The sequence below is a fragment of the Acanthaster planci genome, linkage group LG03 (assembly GCF_054643075.1).
Source record: "Acanthaster planci isolate LZ-2023a linkage group LG03, COTS_SCS, whole genome shotgun sequence".
Classification (NCBI taxonomy): domain Eukaryota; kingdom Metazoa; phylum Echinodermata; class Asteroidea; order Valvatida; family Acanthasteridae; genus Acanthaster; species Acanthaster planci.
Genome location: NC_141779.1, coordinates 220,653 through 237,692, shown reverse-complemented (window position 1 = coordinate 237,692; position 17,040 = coordinate 220,653). Strand labels below are relative to the sequence as shown.

Sequence of the window (17,040 nt, the reverse complement as noted above, 5' to 3'; positions counted from 1 at the left end):
GTCATCATCATTTGTCATCATCACATAAGGTCAATTTTCCTCTAAGGCACTGTCTATTCAAGGTATCTGCAAAATTTGAACCCAATCGGGCATGTGCTTCAGAAGATACAGGGCCTTAAAGAGTGTATTCTCCATTGACATCAGTCTGCAAACCCCGCCTTATTTGCATAATCGTAAATATGCATTGTCACATGAAAAAACCAAACAACTTTGATAATATCTAACATAACAGTAATTGATTGCACATTTCACATTTTCTGTGTACAAAATATAAGAACAAAGATTGCAGGACCACTAGAGATGACATCTGTTGCCCTATCCTGAACATTTTGGCGCAAAAATGAATTTCACTTTTGATAACTGTGACTAGAAGTTAAACTGTATTATATAAACTTGAAAACTACTCTCCCATTCTTTGGCAACTGACGCCGCGCTGAATCTGCAAGATCCAGGCCGTCTATTTTTCGCTCTCGTGAACGACAGGAAGCGTGTTTGGTTACAATTCGGGTCGTCGAGTTAACATTGTTTTTCTCTGCTGCACCGAGTCTCCGTCCACCAAGCCTACCTCTATTCGGGGCGTGTCATCTTGGCAGGCCGGCCACGATTCACTGATTTTCAGTGCGTGGCAGGCTTTTTGCTGTTCTGCTCTGGTGAGTCCCGTTGAGTAGGCACGCAGAATTTGGTGCCAAGTGACCTGGTTTCGTATTGTTTGCTCTCCTTATCCTGTGTGTATATAACATTCCTTTTCCTTTTGTTATCACCGGAGTGTTACCATCTCTGGTGTGCTCAGGCTAGCAGTGTGTAGCCTGTGTATTTGTATAGCATTACTTGCGAAAGTGTCGCCATTACTATTCCTAATTAGCATTTGGTAGTAGTCGTTTCACTAGGCTAGCAGTTGTAGCCCATATTTACCTGTTACTATTAGTGTTGGATTTTGGCTTTTTTGTTTTGTCTGTCAGCAGTTGTGACAGACGCCCTTTATTTATCCAAGGAATTCCTTTTGTTCTTCTTCGTTGATTTCAACGACAGTATATCATTATGGTTGATGTTTCCCATAAAGATAAGGTTATTGAGGTACAGTTTCTGGAGCCAACAACCCCCAGATCTTTGTTTCAGAAGCTCTCTGGAGTTGGCATTAAGGCTGCAGACCACCTGGCAGCCGTCCAACCATTGCCTGGTAACAAATTTGATATTGTATTTAAGTCGGTGGCCCTGTGCAGACAGTTGCACCCTCAAGTGAGCAGTATAGATGGGTGCATGGTCACCCGATTTAACGATATTGTCATTATCACGATACATTATATTAGCATGTGTATTCATGACAGCATTGTTCGCAGTATTTTGAGTGAGTTTGGAGAGGTGATTGCCGGTCGATTTACGACTTACGGGGACAACCCCACAGTGTTCAACGGTACAAGGCAGTATAAAATGAAATTGACCAAGCCTATTCCCACGGTTCTTCGTATCGGGGACCGAAATGCATGGGTCTCGTATCCAGGTCAAATTCGCACGTGTGCCCGTTGTGGAGAACAGGGACACTATGCCAGAGACTGTACTAATACTAAATGTTTTAAATGTCTTCAGATTGGCCACGTTGCGGGTGATTGCCCTAATCAAGTCATTTGCACAATTTGCAGGATGGAGGGCCATAGCTTCCGCTATTGCCCTAAATCTTTTGCTAAGGCAGTACAACCAGACAGAGCTTGGAGTTCGGTTTCGAGCAACCCCTCCACTTCATCAGGTGATCAGGTAGCCATTGCTCCTGATGCCAGCTCGAAAGAGAAAGGGTTAAAGGAATTGCCAGCTGGGAAGTGTCTCAAATGTAAACAGAGTGCTGGTCCTTTTCATCCTAGTATCTGTTGTTTTTCTTGTAAACTTCCTCTTTCCTTTTCCAAGCCTTTTTCCATTCTAGAGTGTGCAGCATGCAAGGGTGTTAATGGTCAGCCATCGCTGGTGTGCCACCGGGACAGTTGCAAGTCTGTTCAGGCACCGGAATCTAATGACGGTTTTCGGGTGGTGAGGAGAAGAAAGAGAGCTGCAAAAAGATCTAGTTCTCCCCCCGTCCAGCCATCTACTAAGAAGGCAACGCCGATGCCCTCGTCGACTGGAGGCGGTGGAGAGACAGCTCCCACTGCAGCGGATATTTTTGGTTCCGATTTAGATAGTGTCTCCTCTATGGATTCTTGTCCCGCGAGAGACCCGGTAAGGACTCATTCTTCTTCTTCCACTTCTGCTTCTGACCTTTCTTCTTCTGAGAATTCAGGAGACGAGTCTGCTTTCGACAGGGATTCCACCTCTGATGATGAAGCGGCCGGTATAGATTCCAGGGTCCAAAAGAAAGTTCGGCAGCACTTGATGGCTCTGGACCTTCCCGGTTTTTCCGAACCGGTAAGATGTCGGGCTGTTCAGTGCCCTTTCACTACGTCTGCGTGGTCGGGTCTTTCCCGGCATGTAAGTAATATCCATAAAGACGAGTCCCTTTCACAGATTAGATGTCCATGGTGTAATTTCATTGCTTACTACCCAGACAGGTGGTGCCGTCATATTGGCAGAAAACACTTTTCCCTTGCTCTCAAGGAAAAAACGGACTTCTTTTTGGAGTTCTTGTAATTTTTCTTGGTCCTCCTAAAACCCTTTTTTCCTTATGGCATTTCTCCAGGGTTATTTCCTTTTTCACTTCATGATTTCATTTCTTACTCTCAATGTTAACGGTATGTTGGACTGTAACAAACGTCAGCATGTTTTTAATCTTTGCCGTAATTATGATATTTGTTTTTTGCAAGAATGCCACATCTCTCTCCCTTCGCAATTAGAGATGTGGAAAAAGGAGTGGAAAGGGGAAATTTTGGCCAGTTTTGGCTCTTCCTTTTCCTGTGGTTCAATTCTTCTTTTTAAACCTCGTAACAGTTTTTCAATTTCTCATTTTCAGACAGATTCGCAAGGTAGAATTGTCTGCTGTTCTCTCGATGGCCCAGGTTGGTGTGCTAAACTCATCGGCGTATACGCGCCGAACAACCCTCTCCATAGGAGGAATTTTTTTCTTAACTTATCAAATTTTCTCACTGGTAATGGTCCTTTCATTTTAGCAGGTGATTTCAACTGTGTCTTAAATTCTTCTCTAGACAGGATAGGAACCTCAACGCTCTCCTGCGACATTGGTTCCCAAGAACTCCAACATTTATGTGACGACATGTCACTTATTGATCCTTGGCGAGTCTCTCACCCTAATCTTCACGAGTACACCTGGAGAAATGCCTCTAATTCTTTTTGCAGTAGGTTGGACCGTTTTTATATTTCTAATTGTCTTCCTTGTTCTTCTGCTGTTCATTTGCCTGTTTTCTTTTCTGACCATGACGGTGCGGTCCTTAATTTAAGGCCCGCTTCTGTTCCTGAAAGAGGCAGAGGTTTCTGGAAATGTAATACTTCCACTCTTTCCGATCCCATTTTTCAGTCTGATTTTAAATCCGCATATGTAGGATGGAGGACTTTAAAGGATGGCTTCGATAACCTTCTCGAATGGTGGGAGGATGTGAAACTCCGTTCTAAGAAATTGATTATTTCTCACTCTTGTCGTCTCTCCAAAATTCGGGATAGGAAAAAACAAAACCTTTTGTCTTCCCTAGAACGTATCACTTCTCTTCTTAACAGTGGGAATAATGATCGCAATCTTCTTATTGATTATCATGCTATTAAACAGCAGCTCTCTGAGCTCGAAGACTTCCTTGCAGAAGGTGCAAAAGTGCGTGCCAGGGTCCAACATTTAAACGACGGGGAGCAGCCATCTAGTTTTTTTTTTAGGTCTGAATATAATCATAAAAAAGCTTCCTCCATTTCTGCAGTGCAACGGCCAGATGGAACTATTGCTTCTTCGCCCCAGGAAATTCTGAGTGTTTATAAAAACTTTTACGCGTCTCTCTTTTCTTCAGATAGCACTGTTGATAGTTTTCAATCCTTTTTTATCAACCAGATTTCTAGTTTTCTTTCTGAGGGGAGTGCGGAAAGTCTTGAAGAGACTCTTTCTCTTCCCGAACTAGATTCTGCTCTTCGCGGTATGCAGAATGGTAAGTCCCCTGGCAGCGACGGTCTGCCTAAGGAATTTTATCACACTTTTTGGGACCTTCTTGGTCCTGACCTTCTTGGTGTTTTTAACTGTGTTTTTAATTTACAGGTTTTATCCAGCTCGCAAAGGTCTGGAATTATCACTCTCTTGGATAAGTCAGGCGATGGCACCTTACCTCAGAATAAAAGGCCCATTTCTTTGCTGAATGTTGATTATAAACTGCTTGCGAAAGCATTATGTAATCGTCTTTCTTCTGTGTTGCCTTCTATTATTAGTCCTTTCCAAACTTGTGGTGTTAAAGGTAGATCCATTCATGATAATGCACGTCTTCTTCGTGACCTTGTTTTTTATGCCGAGGAGAGACATTTAAATTCACTTTTTATCTCTCTCGATCAACAGAAGGCTTTTGATCGTGTTGATTGGAATTTTCTTTTCAGAGTTTTTGTAAAATTTGGATTTGGGCCTAATTATGTCAAATGGCTCCGCATTTTATATACAGACATTTCTAGTCAAGTTCTGGTCAATGGCTTTCTTTCTGATCCTTTTCCTCTACAGAAAGGTGTCATTGAGCCCTTTTTCATTGAGCCCTTTGCGGCGGCTGTTCGCAATGATGAAGACATTCAAGGAATCTTCATCCCCGGTAGTAATAACATCCAGTGTAAAATTGTGCAGTATGCAGATGATACTACTTGTATTGTACGTAATGCTACTTCGGTTATTAAACTTTTTAACATTATTGGTCATTTTCAAGGTGCTAGTGGTTCTAGACTTAATGTCAATAAATCCAAAGGCTTTGTTGTAGGTGATTTTAATGAACGATTGTGCGACCTTTGTCCTATATTGTGGACAAGGCAGCCAATCAACATCAACGGTTTCTGGATAGGCAAAGGCAACATGTCCACGAGAAACTGGGAGAACCGGTTAAATAAACTCCGCCCCTGTGTTGAGAGTTGGAAGCGTCGCTCCCTCTCTCTTTTTGGCAAAGTTTCAGTTATCAATACTGTCTTCCTTTCTCGCCTTTTCTATGTTTCTCCTGTTTACCCTCTGCCGGTCTCCATTGAAAGGAAAATTAACAAGATCATTTTTCCATTTTTGTGGTCAGGTAAAACAGAACTGGTTCGCCGAGCCACTGTCTGCCAGCCAACAGAACGGGGTGGCCTTGGTGTCACGAGCGTGAGGTTGAAATCGGACGCCATTTTTGTCAAAGGTCTGTGTTCTTTTTTTCGTGATGACACCCCACCTTGGGTTTTTTTCGCCGCTTTCTGGTGTTCTCTTTCCCTCCGTGACATTCTTCCACCTGTGTTTTCTTCACATCTTCGTCCTCATTCCTTTTCTGTTCCACCTTTCTATTCTACCTTGTGTTCTGTAATTCGTTCTTTGCCTAATTTCCGTTCAATCAACTGGAACAGCGCTACGGTACACAATGTGTACAATCTTCTCGTTAATCAAACTAGAGCTATTCTGCCTCGCTCGGATGTTTTCTCTTCTGTCCCGCAGTTTTCCTTTTTAGTGAATAACCACCTCGACCACTCCCTGCGAGATTTTAATTGGCGAATTCCATGGAAGGCTGTCAAAACAGCTCAGCGACTGTCCTCGTGGGGCATTGGCCGTGGCAAATGTCCAAGACTCAATTGCAGCTGCACTGAATCACTTCTTCACTTGCTGTGGACCTGTTCTTTTGTTTCTTTGTTGTGGGACTGGGCTTCCTATGTAGGAGTTCGTGTTTCCGGTCCCACTTTTACTATTTCCCCTTCTCTTATTTTCATTGCAGATGGTCTTAACCCTATGGATATCAACGACAGGTTTATTTGGTTTGTTATCTCCACATTAAAATGGCATATTTGGAAATCTCGTTGTCAAGCTATGTACGACGGTACTCATGTTGACCCGGTTTCCGTTCTACGTATTTCGAAGCGTTTTTTAAAACAGCGTGTTGAGGCTGATTTTTGCAGACTAGATAGAGATCTGTTTTTTAGACGATGGAGTAAGTCGGGCAATATCATCTCTGTCCGCAACAACCGGGTTTTAGTAAACTTGTAGTGGATTTCTATTTAGGGGGCCTTTTGCCCCTTTGTCGTAGTTCTTGGTGCTAAGTCTGTCAGGGTCAAAATTGTTCGCTTTTCCCCATAGGGTTAAGGATTTAGGGGCCTGTCCTCTGGAAAGGTCGAGACATCACCGATGCTGTGGGGTCCTTTAGGGAATCCCTGCAGCGGGACAGGCCTAACCCCATACTGCGGTTTGGGGGACAGACTTAGTGCTTTTCATTATTATTTTTTGGTCTGAGTATATGTGACTTACTTTTCTTTGTAGATTTTCATCTAGGAGGCTTTGCTGTCTTTTAACTCTATTTTTTGGAGGCTCTTGTTGCCATTTTGTGGGAGTTTAGATAGTTCTTTGTCGTTTTGTGACTGGTTTTAGTGTAGGTTCCAAAGTCAGGCAGGGGGAGTCGTACTCCCACGAAAACTGTGGTCTGGCGTGGCCAGCCTGCCTGGGGACTTCTTGTCCCAAAATCAAAAAACGGTCTGGTGTTGTCATTGACTTCATCACCCGTCCTGTTTGGGGTTCAGGACTTAATACGTCCCCACGCAGATCATCAGGTGTCACACCCCTTTTTTAATGAAAAAAGTAGAATCCAGGCAAAATTAGTAACATTTGACATGTTGATAATGTCCGTTGTGGTAAAAAAAAAAGGTTGATGATGAGGTCATCCTTTAATCAGCTCAATATTTGCCTCCAGCACTTCCTCTTCAAGATGTAAGCAGGGTTTCAACCCAGTACTAACAACGACAGACTCATTCCGTTGAAAAAAACTTAATGGCATTTACGACATTTAAACACTAGACCACTTCCGGTTTCAACCGGAAGGGTCACGTGATTTGACCCACAAGAGATGAAGTCAAGACCACATTTTATCCTTGCACTTGCTGCAAATAGAATGTTGCGGGAGGCCACGGTTGATTTTATATTGATTTTCATATATTCAATGGAATGTTTAAATATTCAAAATTTAATAATAAATCACGTAATGAAGTCAACATGATGTAAATATTTTAGAATTATCTTTGTTGTATAGTTAGTGCTTGCCGTAAGTTTGACAATGTTCAATGATTACTAAGGGACAAAAATAGTGACTCAAAACATGTACAAAGTCATGGGGCATGAAGTAAATTTTGAAAAATCAATCATAAATCACAAGATGACGTCATTTATTTAGTATAATTTTTGTATCAAGGTCTTTGTTAGTTATCACTTTCATAGCGATCAAACATCTCAAAGGTTTCAAAATAGTGTCTTGAAATCGTGTACAAAGTCAATGGGCAAAAAAACCTCATTGGGGAAACACTGCTCCTTTAAATTCATGTCAAATGGTTTGTGCTTAAACGAACAATTTTAATGAAATATTACTTCATATTAGGACTCTTAGGCATATTTCAAATAAAATAACAGAGCGCAAAGTACTAGATTTCCCCTTCATTCTTATAGTAATCGTGCGCCAAAGTTCAAGACTATTTGTTCACTTGTGTTAAGTAGAAAAACGTGTACTAATCTTATGGGAAAATATAAAATATCCAAAAATGAATATAAAATAAGGCAATGACGTCACCGTGACGTCATACAGTAGCTATAAATCTTGCATCAGGGTCTTTGTTAGCTATTATTTTGCCATCGATCAAACACTGCAAAGTTAGCAAAATTGGGGCTCGAAAATGTGTGAAAAGTCAATGGGCTAGAAACACGTGTGCAGGAAAACTGCTCCTTTAATTTTATGTCACGTGATTTTTGTCTAAAGTGGAAAAACCTATGAAATATTATTTAATATTTGCACACTTGGGTATATTTGCAATTGAACGGAAGGGAAAATTTAGTCTAATTTCTTTTTCGTTCTGGTAGTAATTCTCGGTCGAAGTTGAGGACTGCTCATGCGTAATGCTGGACAATGTGTGTACAAACCCTATGTTGTGCAACAACGCCATCTATGGTTCAATATAGGACAGTTTGTTGAAAATTGAAAGCCCAGGCAGGTGTTACCGTAATTCTGCAATAGCGCCCTCATAGCCTGATATAGGACAGTCCAAAAATTGTGTGCAATCTGTGTACAAAGTTTATGGGGAAAATTAATTATTGAAAAATCAATAATAAATAAACTAATTAGGTTATCACTGTGAATTTCATTCAGCACTGTTCTTGGATGATGGTCCAAAGGTCTGCTAAGTTTGAAGTCGATCAGATGTAGTAAACTGCCAAAGTCGACTGGTGGAAGGAATTTAGTTGAAAAAGAAAAATAAAAACTAGATAGAAGTGTTTGTAAACAAGTACCAACACAGAGCTGTTTCGGGACTGTTTTACAAACAAAATAAGTATTGGCAATTGCGATGAAAAAACCTGGCATAAAGAAACTATGAGAGAGTACAAATGCACAATTTAGTATTCTGGACGTGACATATACCCTGAAAAAGTTCAGTTAATAACGAATTTCAACCAATGCAATTGGATGTTCACTTAAGAAGATAATCTAATATGACTTCATGATAATGACCTCATTATCAGGTTGTGAAAATTGCACATCTCCGGAGCCCAACATCAGATCTCTTGGGTGGTGCTTGGAGCAAACAGCAAATTCACCTTTCAAGAACCTCGAGTGTTTCAGTACCAATATTTTATCCAAATTCTCGCATTTTAGCTATTAAGCTGTCCTACATGTACATGCAGTGGTTCTTCATGGTCTTGATCATAAGTGAACAGTATTTTCATATTTATATGAGTCCATGGGCTTTAGACTGTTATATTTGCCAGTCATGAGCCTAACTTTGTACACTTATGTGACATACTGTGTGGTACTTCACTGTGGTGGAGGTGGCAATCTGCCTCTCTCTAGCAAAACTTTGTTCTGTTGGAACGTGAAGTTCATGTTTGTCTAAAAATTTGGGCATTTTTTATTTTTCATTGTTATGTTCAGTTTTAGCATGTTTATATTGACAGATTTACCACTAGTTCGTACATATATACATGTACATGTAGTTTATGTGGTTACAATAGGTCAAAAACTTGTGATTTGGATCGCTTTTCTTTATCGTGTTGTTGTGAAAGTTTTGTGGAAAGTTTTAGCGTGTGACCTGCGCATGTACAAGAAGCGCAAACTCTGTTTTATGTTTAGGCTTGATGAGTATAACATGTCTATGAATTGTTTCTTTGTGTATTCTTTACACAGGTGACCTCTGTAGAGAGAGCAGCTTGCACAGTGCCAATGTCTTGTACTTTTATCCGTTTTAACCACACCCGATATTTTTTTCATTCTACCCATATTTTACAAATTTATCAGTGGCTATAATCCAGGAACCGTTCTGCACTTAGAATGTAATTTCTAGACCATACATATGTGTAATGTACATGCACCAGTACGTCACTAGGTAAGCTTATTCCTGTTACTGCTCAATCAATTTATTACAAACCTGAATCAGCCAGTGCTTTATCATCAATCCATGTTAGTGTTGACTCCATGTACTAAGGTCCACCACTGTGTAATTTTACCACTTTTTTCTCAATACTGGAACAGTTTTTCTAAATTGCAGTTTCTCAGCTAGATCTCAAAAAGCAGTAAATTCATTCTAATCTACAATGAGGATAGTTTCTTTGAACCCATTGGTTTTAATTAGGGTTACTGTAATTGCTAGAGAGGTCAATCCATAACTTAAAACTTAGGCACACCCACCACCATGGGTAACAACACCCATAGAAAACCCTGACATCAGCAAAACCCTGCTGAACACCGCCTTTCTGCAGGGTATAATCCTACCAAACACTATACACCTGTACATGTACTAGTATGCAGTAGTATTTCACACAAAATATTGCAAACTGTAAAGTTCTGCTTATTGTATAAGGCCATCAACGAGAGCTAATTGGAATGCAAGTACATTTGTACATGTTACCAATTAGAGAGAAATGTTTATTACCAAAATATTAACTGGGCACTGAGTAAAATATTTTGGTTGGATCTGTAAACAAATTACTGGTATGTAGACAAAACAAAGTAGTTATGGCAATAAAGCTTGACAGGGGCTGCCAAGACAACAGGTCAAAAAAGAATTTTCAACAAGTTCAGTGTCTGTCCTTTCCTCCACAGCGAATACAAGTAGAAAGTGCCATAACTTAAGGTACATGTACATACATGTACCTTGTATTTCTCCTTGAAGCACGGTTACAATTTTGAGTTTTGAACAATTCAAGAAAAAAAAACTAAAACTGACTTTAGACATTGTTATTCTGACATGACACAAACCTGAAACTAACCAATATGAAATTTGATTTGACATCCACAGTCATACATGTACATGTAGACAGGTATTTAGAGTCAGCATTTGAAAAGTGGTAAACACAAAGTTGAAAAAATAGTAGAATATTTTCAAAATTAAAAATAGCTTCATTTGGCTTCCCTTTAATCAGATATAAGTACATGTACATGATGTGAATTGGAATGCAGTGAGTATGCAACAAATAAATATCGCTGTGCACATGTATGCATGCAGGTATTACAGCAACAAACGTGTAAAACTTTCCTGAGACAAAAAAAAATGGCCTAATAGAAACTCACCCCTTTACTGCCTTAATGAATTTCCTGCTCCATCAGTCAACCGTTCATCAGTACACCCCCTCGACCTGAATGGTGTCCTTTAATGACCACCAGATAGTGACAAAGTGGAATGGCTGGGCATGGTGTATCTGCTGGCTCCCTCCCAAGACAGCACAATGGTGTCAGTAGACCAGCACAGATGCGTTCTCACTGTAGTCCTGAAAAGCAACAAAAGAAAAACAACTTTAAACAACTGATTGTGGATGATCTCCACACACATGTACATGTACCCTGTATTCAACCAAAAAGCTAATGTACTGGTATCTCCTTACTGCTCCAGAAACCCAACATTTCAGTCAGGAAGTTTATTAAAGGAAATACCGGTAATTTTCATATATAAAACTTCACCAAAGTCATCAAATAAAGAACACACCCATTTATGACGAATATATACCAAAGAAAGTGTGAGTGACCGGGTAAGAATTAGAACATATTTGGTTTCTTTGAGAATAAAGGGCCGAATGTACAGCTGTGAATGGGTGGAGGAATGTGTAGTGGAAGTTTCAATGATGCATGTAGCATACCCTTGTGGGGGTGCACAGGGTATAGGAGATTCACTTCACATTGGTCTGGCGTAGGCTAGACACACTTTTATTTTCTTGATCTTTTTATACAAATTTGGATCCCTTTACTTCCATTGTTGCTATCTGTTTCACCCAAATTTCATTCACAAATATACCAGTACTAAGCATTATTTGTTATTTTATAGGCAACTCAAAGACTTGGCTCAAACTGCAGTAGACCAGTTAGGTGATGAGAACCCTTCCTTGTCGGTCGTAAAAGCAACACTGTCCAGTACCATCAACAAGAGAAAAAAGAAAACAATTGGGTTATACCCCCAATCGCCTTGACACCTAGAGTTATCAAGCTCATGGAAAGTACCAAGGCCATTGGCACTTTGATTAACCCATGCTGGTTTTTGGCATCATACTGGCCGATCTTATCTCCAGATAGTTATAATCTAGGGAAACCATTACAACTAGCATATGAAATTAATAGAAACTGGCCAATATTTGTCCCGGAAGACGTGGCAATGTTAAGTTAATAGAATATTACTCAAAGCGAAATACTTGGATTAAAGAATTCTCATACTGTATGTCTAAATTTAAAATACCATACTTGTACATGTAATAATGACGTTTTGTTTTGTTTTGTTTTTGTGCAGACCATATGCAGCAATGACATTTGGGCTTCAAGTATGGAAGAGGAATCACCAGAATTGAGGCATTTAGCAGCTCAGCTTCTGAGTGTAATGCTGGACTTAAGGGAGGAATAGGGAAGCTGTACTCGGGAGCTTTCTTACAGTGGTCAGATTGGGCTAGGGGTCTTGGAAAAAGCACACAAGCACAGACCCCTTTGAATATACATCTATATTTCACTCGTTTAAGTAAAAAGTGTAATTCCCCAGCACCAATTGTTAAAGCTGTAACATCCACAACTTGGGCCCACAAAATAGCCGTAATTGATGATCCCATGGTCTTTTCATTTGTAAAGTTTACTTTAGAAGGCCTTAAACGATGGCTCTCTAAACCAATTGAAACGAAAAGGCTAGTACCTTCCTTCAGTTCTGAAGGAAATTATAGATTCTTACTTGTAAAATGCAAACAAAGAGACAGATCTTATAAGCTTGAGATCAGTTACAATGTGTCTTTTGGCATACACAGGTTTTTTACGATTTAGTGAAATTGCTCATGTCAAGCTTTCTCAAATTTCTGTGGTGGTCAGACTTTAACTCTAGGGCTCTCTCAGGTTTCCACACCATGCACTTTCTCACAAACCTCGAGTGCTCCTACTCGTGCAACAAAGTCCTGACATAATATTTTAATAGTTGTATTTTCTGTATAAAGTGACCTCAGTGATTGTTCATGGTCATAATCATAAATTAACCGTATCCTCATCAATATTAGTCTGCTACAATGGGTTCTAGTCCATAGTTTGTACCGTGACGTACTTCACTGTGGCGTAAGTGACAATCTGCCTCTCTCTAGCAGGAGTTTGTTCTGTCAGAACGTAAGTGTACTTTGCGACTTTTTTTGTTCATTTATCGTTATGCACGGTTCTGGCCTGTTCACATTGACAGGTTTGTCTCGTAGTACATGTGGGCCAAGTGTGAGCTCCAAGTAACTTCAAAAATTTGTCATTTGAATTGATTTTGTTAGTTGCGTTGTCATGAACGTTTTGTGGAAAGTTTGACCACGTGACTTGTACACATGCACGAAGCGTAACAACTGTTTCATGTTTGGACTCAATGACTATTACATATACTGAATTGTTTCATTGTGTGGTCTTTACACAGCTGAACTCTGTAGAGAGAGCAGGTTGCACAGGGCCCTTTTATCCTTTAGCCTATCCTTTAATTATCCTTTTATCCTTAAATTATGCCTTTGCCCACTGGCTCTGCCATATCTCATGACTTACCTTTTTATTCTTGCAATTATCACACCCACAGCATAAGCTTTTTTATTACTGGTCAACCAATCCATATCATTGTCAACTCCATTTATTACTATCCGCAATTGTGTAAATTTTCTCAATCTCAATAATGGGACAGTCCTACATTTCTCAATTTGATTTCAAGTAGAACTAAACCAACTCTAATATACATGTACAGTGAGAATCATTCTTTGTGCCAGTTCTTGAACTGTATTTTGAGTATCTTAATTGCCAGAGAGATCAATCCCTAATTTAAAACTTTAGCTTACCCCACCACCGTAGGGTATCACCACCCTACATGTAGCATGAACATGACCTTTCTTTCATTTATGAGGGTTTTACTATGCTCATTCTGTCAAGCACAACTGACCAGTATCGAGAGGGTAGACAAGTAGTCATAAATAAGACAGATTCTAGGTATAGTCCAGTAGAGTTGTTACAGAAACATATATCCGCAGCTGAAGTTTCTGAATCAGACGCCTTTATTTTTCATGCTCAGTCAAAAGTTACAGGTGGGTACAAATTGAGAGGTATTAATCAGCCACACTCGGATTCAAGTGTAAGGGAAGTTATCCTTGAGGTTTTAGCCCTGTGTTTGTTGCAGATATTAAGAGTTTTGGTGTGCATAGCCTCCAATCCAGGGGGGCAACCACTGCTGCCCAAGTGCCAGACAGATTGTTTACAGGGCACAGTGCATGGAAATCAGAGTTGGTAAAGGACGGGTATGTTGAAGATCCTTTGGAAGATTTGTTATTGATCTCTAAAGCTTTTGGTTAGTAAGGGTAGTTCTTCTGCATGAGGGCAGCCCTGTCTGGGGTGTAAATACAGTAAATATTGCATAGAGCAGACCTACGTTTCTCATCCTTACATCAGGGTGAGTTTTTCATAGCCAGTGAGTGGCAGTGCCACTCAATGCAAAGACGAGAAAGTATTCTGATAAATGTATTGTCCAAGTACCGGTATAATGGTATTAATTTCAAAATCTGTTATTTTTATGAATGCTACGGATTGCAACTGGACACATCAATTTCACACCAAGAAATAGACTGACATGCCATGATAAAAAGTCACTTCTTTTTGAGACAGAAAGTTTGCTGGAAATGAAAGGACAGGCTCTCTGACCTTCAGTTTACACACATGTACATGCAGATGTTTCAGTTGTAAGACAAATTGCATTACCAGAGATCATCTGCATGTTTTCTTTGAACACTTGAGAAGCACTGGTCTTAAAAATGCAACAGACCAGAACAAAAAGCATTGTCCAAGCAGTGTCTGTTCCCTGCTTAGATTTTTACGTTGCTGTTGTAAGCAGGTCAGAACCGAATCTGAATCAGGAGGCTCACTGAGCCTGCAAGAGTTTACCAGCAAACCACTACTTTTGCAAGAAAGTGAAACCCATTAATACTACAAAGCAGGGTTGGGTACTTATTTGATTCAAATAATAATAATAATTTTAGAAATCATTTTTTTAAAATTAAATCAGATTTTCTTTTTCTTTTACTTACAACTTTTTGGTATGCCTCAACATTTTCAGAAATACTCCCACACACCCTTAAATATGGTACCCATCAACAAGGAGCTTTCAGGTTTCTATACCAGTTACCTGAAAAATAAATTTAGTATTTAGAAATTTCCAGAAAACAATTCTCAAAAATCAGTAATGATATGCATCTTTGACCAAAAAAACACTGCTGCATATGATGTCAGCCTGAAGGAAATTGCCATTATGACTTAGTACAAGTAATAGCATGGAAAATTCCCCCGGCAATGGTAACAAATTCTCTGGGAATCCCAGGATCAGCAATGACAGTACCTGGTATCTCAGTACACTACTTTTTAAGACAACCTGGGAGATGACGTATGGTCTCACCACAATTAGACATGCTCACTGGATGCTTGAGAGTGTGTGCAAAATGTTAAATCTGTCACCAAGTGAGAACCCTTCCTCTACTTCGTGATCCTTGTGGCAAGATATCTGAAAATCAGGAGGTATCTATAATATTGATATTCCCAATTTCTGGGCCTATTTAGGGCTAAATTTAGCTCAAAATGGAAGATTTTGTCAAACAAAATTTTGTTGTCAAACTTGCTAAAGTTAATCCAATCAGAAATAGCCAAAGGTCTGAATAGTCTTATTGGTAATTTTGTGAGAAGCGTGTCCAAGAATGACCAAAGGGGTATTACCACTAGATGTCATACTCCAGCCCAGGCAAGAAATCTTAAAGCCATGTGGCAAAATGACCAATGGGCCTCAACTACCAAAAAACCCACAGCAAACAGTTGCCACTGGAATCCTAACGGAATTCTAGAGGCCTGCAAGAAACTCTGTCCCCACATTAAGTGTGGGTTGGGTCTACGGCGCTCTACCTACCCACACAGTCACTCCACATGCAGAGTAGCACCGGTCGAGGTGGGGGGTTGGCAATGACACATCTAATGCCATGAATACACTTTTTTACACATAAACAAGGAGGAATGTATAAATTTAAGAAATGGTAAAGGAACTTCAAAATGACTTGTCATCCGTCCTACAGGAGGTCCCTTTGACCTCTGCACTGCAGACAGTAGCATTGTCCTGGGCAGTTGAACAGATTTTGAAACCAATATGTACGGCAGCTAGGGCTTACCTGTAGATACGAGTTGTAGACACATGTACTTGTAGCTCCGAGTGAAAGAAGTACATAAGGAAGTCTGTTATAGCACTCACAGGAGTGTTAGCTGGAACCAAAGCCTGACTATCAATAAACATAACAAAATGCTACAATCTGCTGTCACAAATTTGAAAAGTGAACAGATGACGTCCCATGCAGCCATGACTGCAGTGTTGCTAGAAAGTCCCGCTGAAGAGGAAGATTGTGGGAAGTTGAACATTGTTCAAAGAAGCGAACAGATCAATGTAAGACTGCTCTATCATCCCAGGGGAGTGTGTCCGCCACTACGTTGTTGGACCCTGCCATGTGGATCGTCTGCAGTTCAACTGCATGATCCCTTAATTGTCCATTCCGTTGATGTAGCTTTGGTTGGCAGTGTGAAAAAAAGGCAAGAAAGCCCCAATTAAGACATACTCAAAGACGGAGATGACATTATCATTCAGAGTCTCTAGCATGACTGTAGTGAGGTCTGGGCAGAAAGGAGAACTCTCCTTTCCCATCAAAGAAATTTACCTCAATAAGAGGGGAAGAAATGAAATGGGTCAGAGACCAAGACAAAGACTCGAGCTTTAGTTATGTCAGAATTCAGAGGGGAAAAGATCGGAATGATACAAATGTGATAAGGTGAAATACGTACACATTTTCAAAGTCAAGGGTAGAGCAACAAAAAGACTTGAAACCTCTCAAACTAAATGGCTGAATATCTAAATACCTACATGATTTGAATCATTTTTTTTAGCATTTTGGAACCTTCAGTTATGTTACAATTCAGATAGGAAAACATTGGAATGCACCAAATGAGATGGGGTGAAATATGAACAAATCTTCAAAGTTAAGCGTAGAAACACAAAAAGACTCAATATCTTCATGGTGTCCTTATCAGTTTCACCTATGATACATTCCAGTCTACGTACATGTACATACAAGAATTAATGGAATAGGATCTACTATTTTATAGAAACTTAAAAATATTCACCTTGAAGATGACACTTTTCAAATGACACCATATACGCCCATAACCATGACGTGACTTTTTATTCAAACTAACAGAACTCATTGTTGCTCCAAATTTGTCAAGTTAGATCCTTAGTTTGAGGACAATGAAAGGCAGGCACCTTTCAGATGATGTCTTTCTACCCCCTAGTGACCCTATCCTACATTTCTTGAATTTTCATCTATACCAAATCCCCAGCTCATGTGCATACACAAATTTATTTACATAAGCCCCACAGGGTTAGGGTTAAATCAAATCAAATCAAATCAAA

At 39.9% G+C, this 17,040-nt stretch overlaps 3 protein-coding genes across 13 annotated transcripts in view; 1 reads left to right on the top strand and 2 right to left on the bottom strand.

The window, feature by feature from the left end:
* The window catches only part of LOC110988129 (uncharacterized), a 498,416-nt gene that overhangs the window by 433,267 nt on the left and 48,109 nt on the right, over positions 1-17,040 (bottom strand). The gene's annotated exons all lie outside the window — the stretch shown is intronic.
* Positions 1-17,040, bottom strand: part of LOC147799523 (uncharacterized) — a 94,009-nt gene that overhangs the window by 47,259 nt on the left and 29,710 nt on the right. For 8 of the 9 annotated variants that reach the window (XM_087135109.1, XM_087135108.1, XM_087135102.1 and 5 more), the window contains exon 3: positions 10,653-10,849. The exons of the other annotated variant lie outside the window; for it this stretch is intronic. The gene's annotated coding sequence lies outside the window, so the exon portion shown is untranslated. The remainder of the gene's footprint in view (positions 1-10,652; positions 10,850-17,040) is intronic. 9 annotated transcript variants of the gene reach the window in all.
* The window catches only part of LOC147799524 (uncharacterized), a 28,537-nt gene continuing 12,344 nt past the window's right edge, over positions 848-17,040 (top strand). Inside the window, exons 1-3 of the mRNA XM_087133977.1 lie at positions 848-2,451; positions 4,616-4,718; positions 5,163-5,267. Of these exons, the coding sequence (XP_086990103.1) occupies positions 1,039-2,451; positions 4,616-4,718; positions 5,163-5,267 (1,621 nt within the window). The 5' untranslated portion in view covers positions 848-1,038. The remainder of the gene's footprint in view (positions 2,452-4,615; positions 4,719-5,162; positions 5,268-17,040) is intronic.